At 45.6% G+C, this 14,591-nt stretch overlaps 1 protein-coding gene across 4 annotated transcripts in view; it reads left to right on the plus strand.

The window, feature by feature from the left end:
* The window catches only part of ANKDD1B (ankyrin repeat and death domain containing 1B), a 106,085-nt gene that overhangs the window by 30,298 nt on the left and 61,196 nt on the right, over positions 1 to 14,591 (plus strand). For all 4 annotated transcript variants that reach the window (XM_033929306.1, XM_033929308.1, XM_033929307.1 and 1 more), the window contains exons 6-7: positions 4,873 to 4,977; positions 8,116 to 8,214. In XM_033929306.1, the coding sequence (XP_033785197.1) occupies positions 4,873 to 4,977; positions 8,116 to 8,214 (204 nt within the window). The remainder of the gene's footprint in view (positions 1 to 4,872; positions 4,978 to 8,115; positions 8,215 to 14,591) is intronic.

Here is a 14,591-nt window from a genome sequence, read left to right on the forward strand (position 1 = left end):
GCTAGTCTGAGGCCTAAAAAAAGTTAAAAAAAGTTTAAAAGAAAATTAAAGGAACATCAAGGACATTGAGATGGTTATGGTCTTTACATGAGAAGCACAGCAGATGGAGTGTGGCTTTGATGACTACTTCGGTAGTTGGAGAACAAGGCCAGTGCCAGGCAGACTTATACGTTCAAGTTCAATTTATTTAATAAACTAATCTAAACTAAAACTTGAAATTATAGACCATGTCGTCTTTATGAAGATAAAGCTCAACTCGGTTTACAGTAAGTAATATTAAAGGGGGAAACTGTGAAGAAGGACTTACAATTTGGAGCATAGCCATGCTTTTAAATGTTTATGAAAAATTTGAAGAGAACCTAGTTCTCTCAGCTCCAAAGGGATAATATTCAATAATTCAGTTATTTTGAAGGAGATAAACTTTCCCAATTAATATACCGTAAATATAAAGCCAAGGTTAAAATTGAAGCGGTTTACAATTAATATAAGTAAAGTAAATCCAAGAGACTGGAAATGTGTCCTGAAAATGACAAGAACAAATCAAGCTCGAGTATGCATATGTAGTATCACATCATACTGTAAACTATGGGGCTCATAATCGATTGAGAAAAATGTCCAAAAACCGACCTAAGTTGGCACTTAGATGAACATTTCTCAAAAATGTCCAAGTGCCGATAACAAAACCGGGTTTTGGATGTACTTCTAAAATACCTAGGCCTTCATAGTGCTGCTCAACGTCCAAAGATAAACGGGGCATTTCGGGAGGCGTGTCGAGGGCGGGAGTTGGGCCGGCTTAGACTTAGTCGTACAGCATGTATAACCGAAAGTTTAACAACAGAGCCTAGACGGAACTTGGACATTGTGACTTAGACCATGTAAAACATGGTCTAAGTCACAAAACCCACCTAAACTCACCAGATAAGCACTTCAAACACATAACACAGACCCCCACACACTACCCCAGTGATCACCAACCCCCCCCCCCCCACCCCTATAAAAATTATATTCACAACTTTAAATTTCAGCCTCCAGACCATCATCACCTGGCCGCCTGGCATAGGAGAGCCTAGTCGTCCAGCCCAGAGGCAGCTTAAGTCATCTTGGGGGTAGGTTAGGGTCCCATAGAGAAGAGGACCCATGCCCATAAGCCCCTGTAATCACTGCATTGATACTTAAACATGTGCACTGCCCTACTAATTGCACACACAAACAACTATGAAGAATTCAGGAAACACCTAAAAACTTACCTATTCTTGAAATACCTAGGTAATGAACCGGAACATCAACCCCCCTCGTAACATCATCACATACCTGTACTTATAAACTGTTAACCTCAACCCCTAATCACTAACCATGAACACTCTATTCAATTTACGGAATATTTCTACTTCTGTGTAAGCAGCTTGGCACTTCCTGGCCTGCAGCACACATACTGTCGTAAACATTATTAATGTTATCAGATGCACACTGCTATACTCTTTAATTCGTTGTATGTACAGTTTCTCTTTATTGTATTTACAGTCTCTCGTTTTGTAAACCGCCTAGAAGTCGCAAAATTGCTGGCGGTATATAAGAATAAAGTTATTATTATTATTATTATACACCCCCAAAATCCTTTTTGACTGGCATATAAGTGACTCCTGCAGCCATAAGGGCTATTGGGGTGGTATATAAGTTGGTCTAGGGGATTCTGGAGGTGGTTTGGGGGGCTCACCATCACCTATAAGGGAGCTGTAGTGAGGAGAAGCCATGGCACCCTTCTTGTGAAGTTCACAGCAGTGCCCTGTAAGGTACCCCACTATTTAGGTGCCATGTCTGGGTGTTCAGTCCATCACTTTGCAGACCCCTCCCACGTCCAACAGGGCTTGGACAAAAAGTTGGACGGAAATGTGGTATAAAGATGGATGATTTAGGGGCTTGGACGATCAGATCGGCAGGACATATAATTAGACGATTTTCGAAAGTAAAAAAAAGTTGGACGTGTCTTTCGAAAATGTGTCTTAGGCTCTTTTTAACTTTGGACAACTTGCAAGATGGACGTAAACGGACTTAGACGTCCCTTTCGATTATGCCCCTCTATGAGTTTATCTTGTTAGGCAGACTGGATGGACGGTACAGGTCTTTATCTGCCATTATCTGCTCATATTAAATGTCATCTGCCATTTTGACGCCCAGTCTTCCAGTCTTACAAGGTCCTCTTGCAACTTTTCACAATCCTCTTGCAATTTAACAGCTTTGTGTCAGCAAATTTAATGATCTCACTAGTTATTCCCATCTCCTTGGAGTAAGGACTTTCTCCTACGCATGTCAGTACAACATAGTGAATATAGAGGAGTGCTTTAGAAAGGATTGATGGGAATAGTAGACTACAGGCACAAAACAAGTTACCTCATGTTTCTAGTGTTACCTTCATTTTTGAAGGTATCATATTTGTGAATGATGGCAAAGCCCTATAACAAATCAAGATTGAGTATGCATATGTAGTATCACATCATACTGTAGGCTATTGAGTTTATCTTGTTAGGCAGACTGGACAGGCCAGGGACTTTTTTCTTGCCAGCAAGGATGAGCTGGGAAGCAGCAGTGCTGTGTGCAAAGGACCAACATTTGTGGAAGTTAAAGGAAATCTAATAAATTGTTTTGGGCCATTCAAACACTGACCAGTGAAAAGGTTCAGATCCCAATACTGCCTCACACACATATTCTGTTGTCTCTGGTACCGATGCATCGGGTGGGGGGGAGGGGGGGCATCTCATTAGAAAAAAAAGAATACACATGCAGTTGCATGGCCAAATAAATTTTCATTTATTCAGAGTACTGCATACATATTTATAGCATTTCACATGAAACATAGAAACATAGAAATAGACGGCAGATAAGGGCCACGGCCCATCCAGTCTGCCCACCCTAATGACCCTCCCCTACCTTTGCCTTGTGAATAGACCCCATGTGTCGATCCCATTTGGCCTTAAAATCAGGCACGCTGCTGGCCTCAATCACCTCCAGTGGAAGACTATTCCAGCGATCAACCACCCTTTCAATGAAAAAGAATTTCCTGGTGTCACCTCGTAGTTTCCCGCCCCTGATTTTCCACGGATGCCCTTTTGTTGCCGCAGGTCCCTTGAAAAAGAAGATATCCTCCTCCGCCTCGATGCAGCCTGGGAGATACTTGAACGTCTCGATCATGTCCCCCCTCTCTCTGCACTCCTCGAGCGAGTATAGCTGTAATTTGTCTAACCGTTCTTCGTACGGGAGATCCTTGAGTCCCGAGACCATCCGGGTGGCCATTCTCTGAACCGACTCCAGTCTCAGCACATCCTTGCGATAATGCGGCCTCCAGAATTGCACACAGTGTTCCAGGTGGGGCCTCACCATGGATCTATACAATGGCATAATGACTTCCGGCTTGCGGCTGATGAAACCCCTGCGTATGCAACCTATGATCTGTCTTGTCTTGGATGAAGCCTGCTCCACCTGACTGGCAGCCTTCATGTCCTCACTGACGATCACCCCCAAGTCTCATTCTGCTACCGTTCTAGTTAGGATCTCACCATTAAGGGTATAAGTCATGCATGGATTTTGGCTGCCTAGGTGCATAACTTTGCATTTTTTGGCATTGAAGCTGAGTTGCCAGGTCCTAGACCAGCAATCTAGTAGGAGTAGGTCGTGCATCATGTTGTCGGGCATTGAATCTTTGTCCATTGTGCATTTGCCCACTACATTACTTAGTTTGGCGTCATCGGCGAATAATGTTATTTTACCGCGAAGCCCTTCTGCCAAGTCTCTTATAAAGATGTTGAATAGGATCGGGCCCAAGACCGAGCCCTGTGGCACTCCACTAATCACTTCCGTCATTTCGGAGGGGGTGCCGTTCACCACTACTCTTTGAAGCCTGCCTCCAAGCCAGTTCCCAACCCATTTCGTCAATGTGTCACCTAATCCTATAGAACTCATCTTGCTCAGCAGCCTGCGGTGTGGTACGCTATCGAATGCTTTGCTAAAGTCCAGGTACACAATGTCCAGGGACTCCCCAACATCCAGCTTCTCGGTTACCCAGTCAAAGAAGCTGATCAGGTTGGATTGGCATGATCTCCCCTTAGTAAATCCATGTTGATGGGGATCCCGTAGTTTCTCCTCATCCAGGATCTTATCCAATTGGTGTTTGATTAGAGTTTCCATTAGTTTGCTCACTATATGACTGTAGGAAAGACCATATTTGGTAACAGGATACATAAAAGCAACTAGAAAGAGGTAGCAAACATAAGGGGGGGGGGGAATAGTGGGAAGTTTCCATTATAGCAGATAATACTGTCTTGTCTAAGGTCTAGCAATGTTTCTTTTTTAACAAGTGTTTCTTATCAAAACAAGTCAACTACAGAACAAAATGGGGACACAGAGCTCAGAACACAAAAAGAAAAGACATTGTTGTTTCTTGGCAAAATGAAAACTGTTTCAGAAGTTGTTTTTTTTTATATGCTACACAAGCAGGAATAGAAAAACTTACAAAGAATATATGTGCCCCTTCAACCAGTGTGTCCGTGGGTTGTGCACTGGGAAAAGGTTTTCTTTTTGTGAGTGACATTTAAGCCCTACAGCGATCCCTAAGATTGAAGAATAAATGTTTTGTTGTGGACTTGGTTGGAAGACTCAGTTTTTCTTTTACTACAATGTCATTACCCCGTGTCCCCTCCAAACAGTGCTGGATTGTGTGCTAGTGGCAGAGGTCAGCTCTCTGCATTGCTGGCCAGGATCCTGCAATTATATAAGAGAGAGAGATGGGCTGCTTCCCAGGAACAGTCACCCTAGGCAGCTGCCTAGTTTTCTTGATGGCTTAGCCAGCCCTGACTCACTTAATTCTGTATTTCCCTTTAGGATGGAATGAATGTTCTGCACTTCGCAGCCCAAAACAATAAGGGTGACATTGTAAATTATCTTCTGCAAGATCTACATCTGATGGATTTAAACAAATGTGACAAGGTATATTCCCTAATTTAATACAAGATATACTTTTTAAATGCTTATGTTTCACTTTTTTCCTCTAGTCTAATTCTACAAAGAAACATTTAGTATGATTTGTAGTAACTTATGAATCTACTACACAGGAGAATGCAAGACTGCACATACTTTTGAAAGCGCAAAGCCCACGGATACAAATATTTGTGGTCCTTGTAATACAATTTGAAAATCACTTCCTGAATGTATATCCTTCCTCTCCTCTTAGGTGTACCCAGGTCTTAATTTGTGGACAGAAAGGTAGTAGGACAGGAGCAGGAACAACAGGAGAAGTGAAGCTCAAAAGGAGCAAAGTGCCTATTCTGTGCTTTACTCCAGGCTCGCTCCTCTTTCCCTGTAGACCAGTGTTCTTCAACCGCCGGTCTGTGGATCAGTGCCGGTCCGCAAAAATTTCCTGCCGGTTCAAAGGGCTGGCATGTGCATTGGGCCCAAGACAGTGTTCTTCAGCCACTTGTTCACGGTGCAATCAACGCAGCGCTGTCTTCAGGCCGGCTCCCTCTTTCTGAGTGCTGCAGTGCACAAAGCCATGGGAAGAGGCTCCTATGCGCGTCCTGCACCTGAACCGGAAGCCTTCTCTCTGACGTTGCAACGTCAGAGGGAAGGCTTCCAGATGAGGCACAAGATGCACATAGGAGCTGCTGCCCACAGCTTTGTGCACTGCAGCACTCAGGAAGAGGGAGCTGGCCTGAAGATAACATCAGGGGGCAGACCAGAAGGCAAGGCACAGCATGGAGGGAGAGAGACATCGGAGGGAGGGGGAATTATTTTATTTTTTATTTAGTGATTGATTTACATCTACTGTCTGTTCAGGAAGAAATGCATTTGTTTTTTTCCTCTGGGGTTGTCCTGCTTGCAGAGTCTTGCATCTTAGGGCTTGTTTATAAATATTAGTATTTAGTTTTTGGTCCTGCATTTGCATGTGGTTATCTATTTTCTGGTAGGAATGAATGCTGAGAAGCATACAATGTGCTTTGTGTATTTTAATTTTGTGGTTAACCATTATGTGTTGTTAATACGATTATATTGTGTGTGTGTGTGTGTATATATGAAAAATGAATGGAAAAAATGGTGTTACAATTAGTACTATTATGGGGGCGTGGTCTGGGACAGAGATTGAGTGGAGATGGGTAGGGTCTGGCCAACGACTTAGCCCAGTGTTTTTCAACTGCCAGTCTGCAGACTGGTGCCGGTCCACAAAATAATTATTTTATTTCCGCCAGTCCATAGGTGTCAAAAGGTTGAAGAACACTGCTGTAGACTACCTGGAAGGCAGGGGATGAAGTAGAACAAGCTTGTTCAACCTTTTTTAATTGAGGGTCACATTGAATATTTCATAACATTCGGAGGGCCAAGACATGTGTGTGGGTACATTTGTGCAAGCACACTCAAGGTTTCTCTCTCCCTTGCCCCCTCTAGGCCTTTTTCTCTCTTTCAAGTATCCCTCCCAGCTTTCACCCATTCTCTTGCTGTCTCTCATGTATATCCTCCGGCCTTCACTCACTCTTTCTCTCTCTCCCCTGCCAGCCTTCACCCAGTCTTTTTCTCATGTTCCTCTCAACTTTTACACAATCTCTCTTTCTCTCTCTCACATTTACCCCACTCCCATGCCTTTGCCTTCAGCAGCAGATTCTTACTGTGGAATCCCTGCTTCCCTGTCACATCTATTCACAAGCTTGTGCTGCTTGGCACCGGAAGTTCGGGTTGGTCTTGCGGTTTCAAGTCTCACCCAGGAACTGAAATTGCAAGGCAAACCCAAACTTCCGGCACCACATGGCTCAGGCTTTTGGATGGATGAGTTGTGGCAGAGAAGCAGGGATCCTGTGGTTTCTTCCAAAACATTGTTGAGCTTCTGCGGGCATGGAAAAGACACTTGGCGGACCAGGTTCTGATCCACAGGCCGAAGGTTGGTAAAGCCTGAAGTAGAATACTCCTTCTACTCTGTAGTCTGAAAAGAAGTGCTGGAACTGTGGGCTCCTTTTACTAAGCTGCGATAGCGTGTACAGAATTGCCCCACACGCTAGATGCAAACACCAGCATTGAGCTGACGTTATTTCTAGCCGCGTAGCACGGGTTTAGCACGCGCTAAAAACACTATCGCAGTTTAGCAAAAGGAGCCCTGTGTGCTAGGCTGTTCCCCTGAAATTAAGGAAAAGGGATTAGGATTTGATACACCACTTGGACAAGGTGTATTAAGCATATTACAGTCAGGTACTCAAACATTTTCCCAGTGGGCTCACAGTCTTCTTATGTTCTTATGTGCATTAGATACATAAGAACAGCCTTACTGGGTCAGACCACTGGCCCATCAAGCCCAACAGCCCATTCTTACAGTGGCCAATCCAGGTCCCTAGTACCTGGCTAAAACCAGGGCAGGATTAATTCGTCGAGGGCCCCTACGCACACAAATACACTGGGCCCCCTGCCCCACCCCACCCCACCATGCGCCCAGGCGGAAACAGGAAGCTGCGTCAGAGGGAAGCTTTGGGCAAGCAGCACCGCTTGCACAATTATAGTTCCCGTTGCCTTTCTTACCCACGTTGCTTGCTTGTCTTACTTTCCGTCGATGGGGGGAGGGGCGTGTTGACGTTCGATGCTGGAGGGGCCCATCGCCGTTTGGAAAAAACAATGTTGATGCCCTCCTTCATCGGGCCCCCCCTGACCATTTCGGGCCCTAGGCACGTGCCTATTTGGCCTATTGGTTAATCCTGCCCTGGCTAAAACCCAAGGAGTAGCAACATTCCATGTTACCGATCCAGGGCAAGCATGCATAAACCATCTACAGACAAAGAAGATGGTCTGTGCATGCTTCAGGATCGTTCACTGGTGATCCATGTGGTCGGTAGTGTGTGTGGGGGGGGTGTTCCTCTGATTGCCCCCATTGGCATGCTGACCCATTCAGAATTCATTTGCCTGCCATGGATCGGGCTTGATTGGGCAGGTTAGTGAATCTAGCCCATTATCCTCCAATGCCCACCGCTTTGAATGTAAGCTTTAAAATGCCTCTCTCTCTCTCTCTCTGATGTTATTAACTTGAAAACCCGAACAACAGAACAATTCTTTTCATTTAAGAACAAAATGTTACTTCTGATTCCTCTTTTCTAGAAAGGTAAGAAACCATTTCACCTTGCTGCTGAAAATGGCCACATTCAGACAGTGAAAAATCTCATTTCACTGAAGCTGTTCACCTTAGAAAGAGACAAGGTAAGATTTAATGCTGTCAAAAGACCACTGTCAGGGCTGAAAATTGCTGCAGCTTGTAATATAAGGAAACTGGGGGTGGTAATTTCACACAGGGACCGATGCTGTAAAGTGCACACAAGCCTTTGTGCAGAGTTAGTGCAGTGTGAGTGCAGCCTTAGCACACAATTTTGTGGGCGGTCAGTTGCAGAAAAAGATGTTGCAGAGAAGCTAAACCTGTACACAGTATAAGGCAATGAGGTTGTTAGCTATTCCACGCCAAGCAGAGAGGTATGCAGAAGACTTAAAGGCTGCACACAATGCTGGAGCTTTAATGCTAAATCTGAGGAAGCACAGATTGCAATAATGTCTGTGAGATTTTAAAGGGTAGTTCTATAATAGGATGCCCACATTAACATGCCCTTTGTACATTCAATACAAGGGTGTAACATAGTAGATGACGGCAGATAAAGCCCCGAATGGTCCATCCAGTTTGCTCAACCTGATTCAATTTACATTTTTTTAATTTTTTCTTCTTAGCTATTTGTGGGCAAGGATCCAAAGCTCTGCCCGGTACTGTGCTTGGGTTCCAAATGCCGAAATCTCCGTTAAAACCTACTCCAGCCCATCTAAACCCTCCCAGCCATTGAAGCCCTCTCCAGCCCATCCTATACAGAAAGCAATTGTTTGCTTACTTAACTTATACCCCAGAAAGATATGAACTGAAGAGGGATTTAAACAAAGATTTTGTAGGGGAGGAACAGGGATGTGGGTCATGTACCTGTGCATTTATGTTAGTCAGTATGAAGGAAGAAAGACAAAAGATTCACACCATTCCTAGCAACTGTAAGACACTGGCAAGCACAGGCATTTCATGCTGAAGTTCTCCTCTAGTGTCATTAAATATAAAAGAAAAATGTGTGGGTGTGTGAATTTCTCTATACACACCCTTTGGTTACAAAGGTAATCCACCCTTAGGCAAACATTTCACCTGAAAGCATGGTAAAACCCTGAGTGGAAGGTGAGGCATATTCTGGGCTTAGGCAAGTTCAAGATAAGAATTTATAGCATTTCTAGAAACACTGAAAGTTGTACACAATGTTTTTTCCTCACTATAATTTTGGCTTGGACAGCTTCCTTCACTCCTGGGCTTCCAATATTATTCAGTGCCCTTTAATTAAAAAGGGAAGGGAAGGGCTAAGCTCTGAGACAGAATAAATTTTGATTCACAGCTTCTAAAGACTTTGCTGTGGTTAAATCTCCATCTTATTATTAATCCAGCTATTACAGCAATGATCTGAAACAATAAAACTATCCCACCAAACATAGCTGGGAGGGGTGGGGAGAGATTATAATCTACAGTGGGTGGAGGAATAGTCCAGCTGGGAAGAAAAACATGGGGTGTTGTGGGAAATTGATATTCTGGTTGATGTTTCTGAAGTTTCACTGCTGAGGTGGATTTCCGATTTATTGTATTATGTAGTGTGTTATTTATTGTTGTATTATTTTACAATTATGGATGTATCATGTGGACCGCTTAGGTGTAAGCGGAGTACAATTTTTTAAATAAATATATAAAATATAATATATGATATATGGTAGTGCATGTTATAAAGTTCTGGCTGAACATATGTGACCACATGCATAAATGACCTTGTGGTAACATGACTTGCGTCTCTTTTCCAAGCTGAAGAGCCCTAACCGTTTTAGTCTTTCCTCATACGATGGAACTCCTCTCGAATGAGGAAAGACTAAAACGGTTAGGGCTCTTCAGCTTGGAAAAGTGATGGCTGAGGAGAGATATGATTGAAGTCTGCAAAATCCTGAGTGGAGTAGAACGGGTACAAGTGGATCGATTTTTCACTCTGTCAAAAATTACAAAGACACTCGATGAAGTTACAGGGGAAATACTTTTGAAACCAATAGGAGGAATTTTTTTTTTCACTCAGAGAATAGTTAAGCTCTGAAATGCGTTGCCAGAGGATATGGTAAGACCAGATAGCGTAGCTGGTATTAAGAAAGATTTGGACAAGTTCCTGGAGGAAAAGTCCATAGTCTGTTATTGAGAAAGACATGAGGCAAGCCACTGCTTGCCCTGTATTGGTAGCATGGAATATTGCTACACCTTGGTTTTTGGCCAGGTGCTAGTGACCTGGATTGGCTACCGTGAGAACGGGCTACTGGGCTTGATGGACCATTAGTCTGACCCAGTAAGGCTATTCTTATGTTCTTATCAGTGGCGTACCTAGGGGGGGGGCGGGGGGGGCGGGCCGCCCCGGGTACCAGCCCTAAGGGGGTGTTCCCGGCCTTGCCGTTCAGTCCCCCGCCACCCCCGAAGGACCGCTCGCCCCCCTGGCCTCCCCGCACCACCTATGAACAGCCGCAGCAGGATCGCGAAGTCAGCGTCAGCATCCCTGCGCTGCTTCCTACGACGCGATCCCGCCCCTCCTCTGACGTCAGAGGAGGGGCGGGACCGTGGCGCAGGAAGCAGCAGGGATCGCTGACGCTGACTTCGCGATCCTGCTGCGGCTGTTCATAGGTGGTGCGGGGAGGCCAGGGGGGCGAGCGGTCCTTCGGGGGTGGCGGGGGACTGAACGGCAAGGCCGGGAACACCCCCTTAGGGCTGGTACCCGACGCTGACTTCGCGATCCTGCTGCGGCTGTTCATAGGTGGTGCGGGGAGGCCAGGGGGGCGAGCGGTCCTTCGGGGTGGGTCGGGGCATCAGGCCTTCAGGGTGGGGCGGGCGGGCAGGCAAGCAGGCTTTCAAGGGGGAGGGGGTGACAGGCAGGCAGGCAGGCCTTCAAGGGGGGACAGGCCTTCGGGGGGGGGGTGCAGACATTCAAGGGGTGCAGGCCTTCAAGGGGGGCAGGCAGGCCTTCAGGGGGGTGCAGACCTTCGGGGGGGGGGGTGTAGGCCTTTGGGGGGGTGCAGACCTTCAAGGGGGTGCAGGCCTTCAAGGGGGGAAAGGCAGGCAGGCCTTCAAGGGGGGGACAGGCCTACAAGGGGGGGGGGACAGGCCTACAAGGGGGGGGGGACAGGCCTACAAGGGGGGGGGACAGGCCTTCAAGGGGGGGGGCAGGCCTTCAAGGGGGGGTGCAGGCCTTCAAGGGGGGTGCAGGCCTTCAAGGGGGAGACAGGCCTTCAAGGGGGGGAAAGGCAGGCAGGCAGGCCTTAAAGGGGGGACAGGCCTACAAGGGGGTGGGACAGGCCTTCAAGGGGGGGACAGGCCTTCGGGGGGGTGCAGACCTTCAAGGGGGGGACAGGCCTTCAAGGGGGGGACAGGCCTACAAGGGGGGGGGACAGGCCTACAAGGGGGGGGACAGACCTACAAGGGGGGGGACAGGCCTTCAAGGGGGGGTGCAGGCCTTCAAGGGGGGTGCAGGCCTTCAAGGGGGAGACAGGCCTTCAAGGGGGGGAAAGGCAGGCAGGCCTTAAAGGGGGGACAGGCCTACAAGGGGGTGGGACAGGCCTTCAAGGGGGGGACAGGCCTTCGGGGGGGTGCAGACCTTCAAGGGAGTGCAGGCCTTCGGGGGGGGGTGCAGTCCTTCAGGGGTGGGGTTTAGGCCTTCAGAGGGGGACAGACCTTCGGGTGGGAGGTAAAGTCCTTCGGGGGGTGCAGGTCTTCAGGGGTGGGGTGTAGCCCTTCGGAGGGGGGACAGACCTTCGGGGGAGGGGGGTCCTGGTGTAAAAGTACACAGAGGGAGAGAGGGAAGGGGGGGTTCAAAGATACATGCATATGCCAGACTTTGGGGGTTAGAAATAATGGGTCTAAAAACAGAGGAGTGGGAGAGAGATGGTGCATAATGGGATTTAGGGAGGGAAGGAACAGAAAGGGAGAGAACTTGGAAACAGGGGATGGTGTGGAGGGGGGATAGAGATACTGGATAGGAGGATAGTTGGGAACAGAAAGGGAGAGATGGTGGATCCTGGGGTGGTGGGGAGTTGAGAAAAGGTGAATCTGTGGATGGAGACAAAAAAAAGGAAAGATGCCAGATCTCCGGGAGAGGGAAGGGAAACGGAAGGGGAGAACAGAGATGGCAGACGGATGGTTAGCACGGAGAAAGGAGACCCTGGCAAGCAAGACAACAAGAGCCTGGGACCAACAAGATTTGAATATTGATCAGAGAACAAAAGGTAGAAAAAATAATTTTATTTTCTGTTTTGTGATTACAATATGTTAGATTTGAAAAGTGTACATGAGACAGCTTGAAATGGGAACTTTTCTATTTTTGTGAATGGCAAGGCTGAGTTCAGTTAAAATATATGCTTTATAAGAAAATATAATAATGTGTTTTATAAAGTTTATAAGCATTGCTGGCATACTCGGTGAGGTGTTCCTAGTGTTGGTGGTGGTGGTAGCATGTCAGTGTGTTGAGAGGAAGAGGTAGTCTGGGAAATTCTGCTGAGCAAACTCTGGGCCCATTTCCACCCCCAGTTAGTCCACTCCACTCAACTGGTTCACACACTGAGTGGGTCTTTGGGTGTTATTTCTGGGTAGTTGTTTTAGAATCTCTTCCAGTGGTTTGTCAGTATCTCCTTCTGGTCCAAGGAAGGAAACTTTGTCAACCTTAGCATTGACCTTCAGAATATGTTTGTAACAGCGCTGCTTGTGTGGCATTAGGCTATGTAGTGATCGAAAGAAAAAAACAGACCTTTGCACATTTTTGCACTATATGGTGGGTGTATGAGGAGATTCATTTCCTGCACAGTTAAGTCCATTTTTTCTACTGAATAATAGTATAGGTACAATGAAAGTAAATAGCAAAAATGTTTGAGTAGATAATTAAGGAAATCTTTTTCATATTGCTTGCTTATGGACTGGGAAAAAAGACTGTTCAAGCAAATGTCTCCAGAACTGCTTTAATGGAAAAATGTGATTTTTTTTTTTTTAAGTACTTTGTGAAATTTATTGTTGTTGTGAAATTTATTGTTATACTTTGTTTAAACTTAAAAAGCGGTGTCATTAACAGTGAATCTAATCGAAAAATCGATTCAACAGGGTGAATCGGATCGAATGAAATATTTTTCTCTGAATCGGGCAGCACTATTGGCTACCATGAGAATGGGCTACTGGGCATGATGGACCATTGGTGTGACCCAGTTAGGCTATTCTTATGTTATGTTCTCATCTGTAGGGGCCTTTGTTTTCACTTCTTATTTTAATGTATTTTTTTCCTGGGAACTTATCAGTGTTTTTTTATAATGGGAACAAAAATGGAAGAGAATTAATGTGTGTGGAATGGGGGGGGTAACTAATTTCTTCAGCTAAATAATTCAATCCACTTCAAACAGACATAGGAGAACTCACGCACCATTCACACACCCTCCAACCAAAAACGTCAAAAGAAAAAAACTGTTCGACAACCTCCTAGCCATTCGAGCTGCAACACTTGACCCCCAACTCTACAACCTATTGACCTCGACCACAAACTACAAAACCTTAAAAAAAGAAATAAAAACCCTTCTATTAAAAAAACACATAAAACCAAACTAACATAATCAGAACTGTCCCAAGCATCACCTGCAACTACTCCATATGTACTTCTGATGTCATGACAATTCAGACATAATTTATGTTATGTTATGTTTGGAATAATGGTTACATAAATGAGGTTCAATAAAAGAAAATTTTCTGTGGGAGCATTTGTTGGAACTTCTGTTATCCTGATTTCTTCTATCTGTGGGCTTTCTTTAGCTAACCTACTTATCTGGGGCTTTCCACTTCTGCAGCTGCCCTTTTCACGGTCCACTTTGCGCTTGCACTCTCTGGGGAGGGGGGGTTGGGTCTGGGCTTGGTGGGGTAGGTGTGTCTGGTAGTTTTGTCTGGGTGGTGGCTGGGTGTTTCTTGGGTGCTTGTTGTGCGGATTGGTGTGTCTGGTGAGCGGTCTGGGTGTTGTTGCTTGTGGGGGTTTTTTTCATTATAAAATATGGCTGAGGGTCTAGTCCGGCTTATTATTCTTGTGGGTTCTGGGGTGGGATTTGTTTGCTTGCCCCAAGTTTTGGCCTTTTGTTGTGTATTGCTATGCCTCTCATTGGCAATTTTCTCTTGGGAGAGGCTTGTTCATGCTTGTTGTTGCTGTTACTCTCATTCTGTGTTCTTTTTGATAATGTATAAGTTTCTGTACAGACCATGGTTGCTTGTCTGGACCTTTTGCCATTCTCAATAAAAATACTTTGGAAAAAAAAAAAAAAAGAAAATTTTCACTGCCTGTTTCTATTCTGACCATTTATTCCATTTCATGGTTATTGCAAAAAAAAAAAAAAAAAAAAAATTTTACATGGGGGGGGGGGGGGGTGTCAAAAAATGATGGGCCCCGGGTGCCACATACCCTAGGTACGCCACTGGTTCTTATGACTGCAAGACTCACAGATACAGGCAACCAGGGGTAAGAGTAAAAAAA

The sequence above is a fragment of the Geotrypetes seraphini genome, chromosome 1 (genome assembly GCF_902459505.1).
Source record: "Geotrypetes seraphini chromosome 1, aGeoSer1.1, whole genome shotgun sequence".
In the NCBI taxonomy this organism is placed as follows: Eukaryota; Metazoa; Chordata; class Amphibia; order Gymnophiona; family Dermophiidae; genus Geotrypetes; species Geotrypetes seraphini.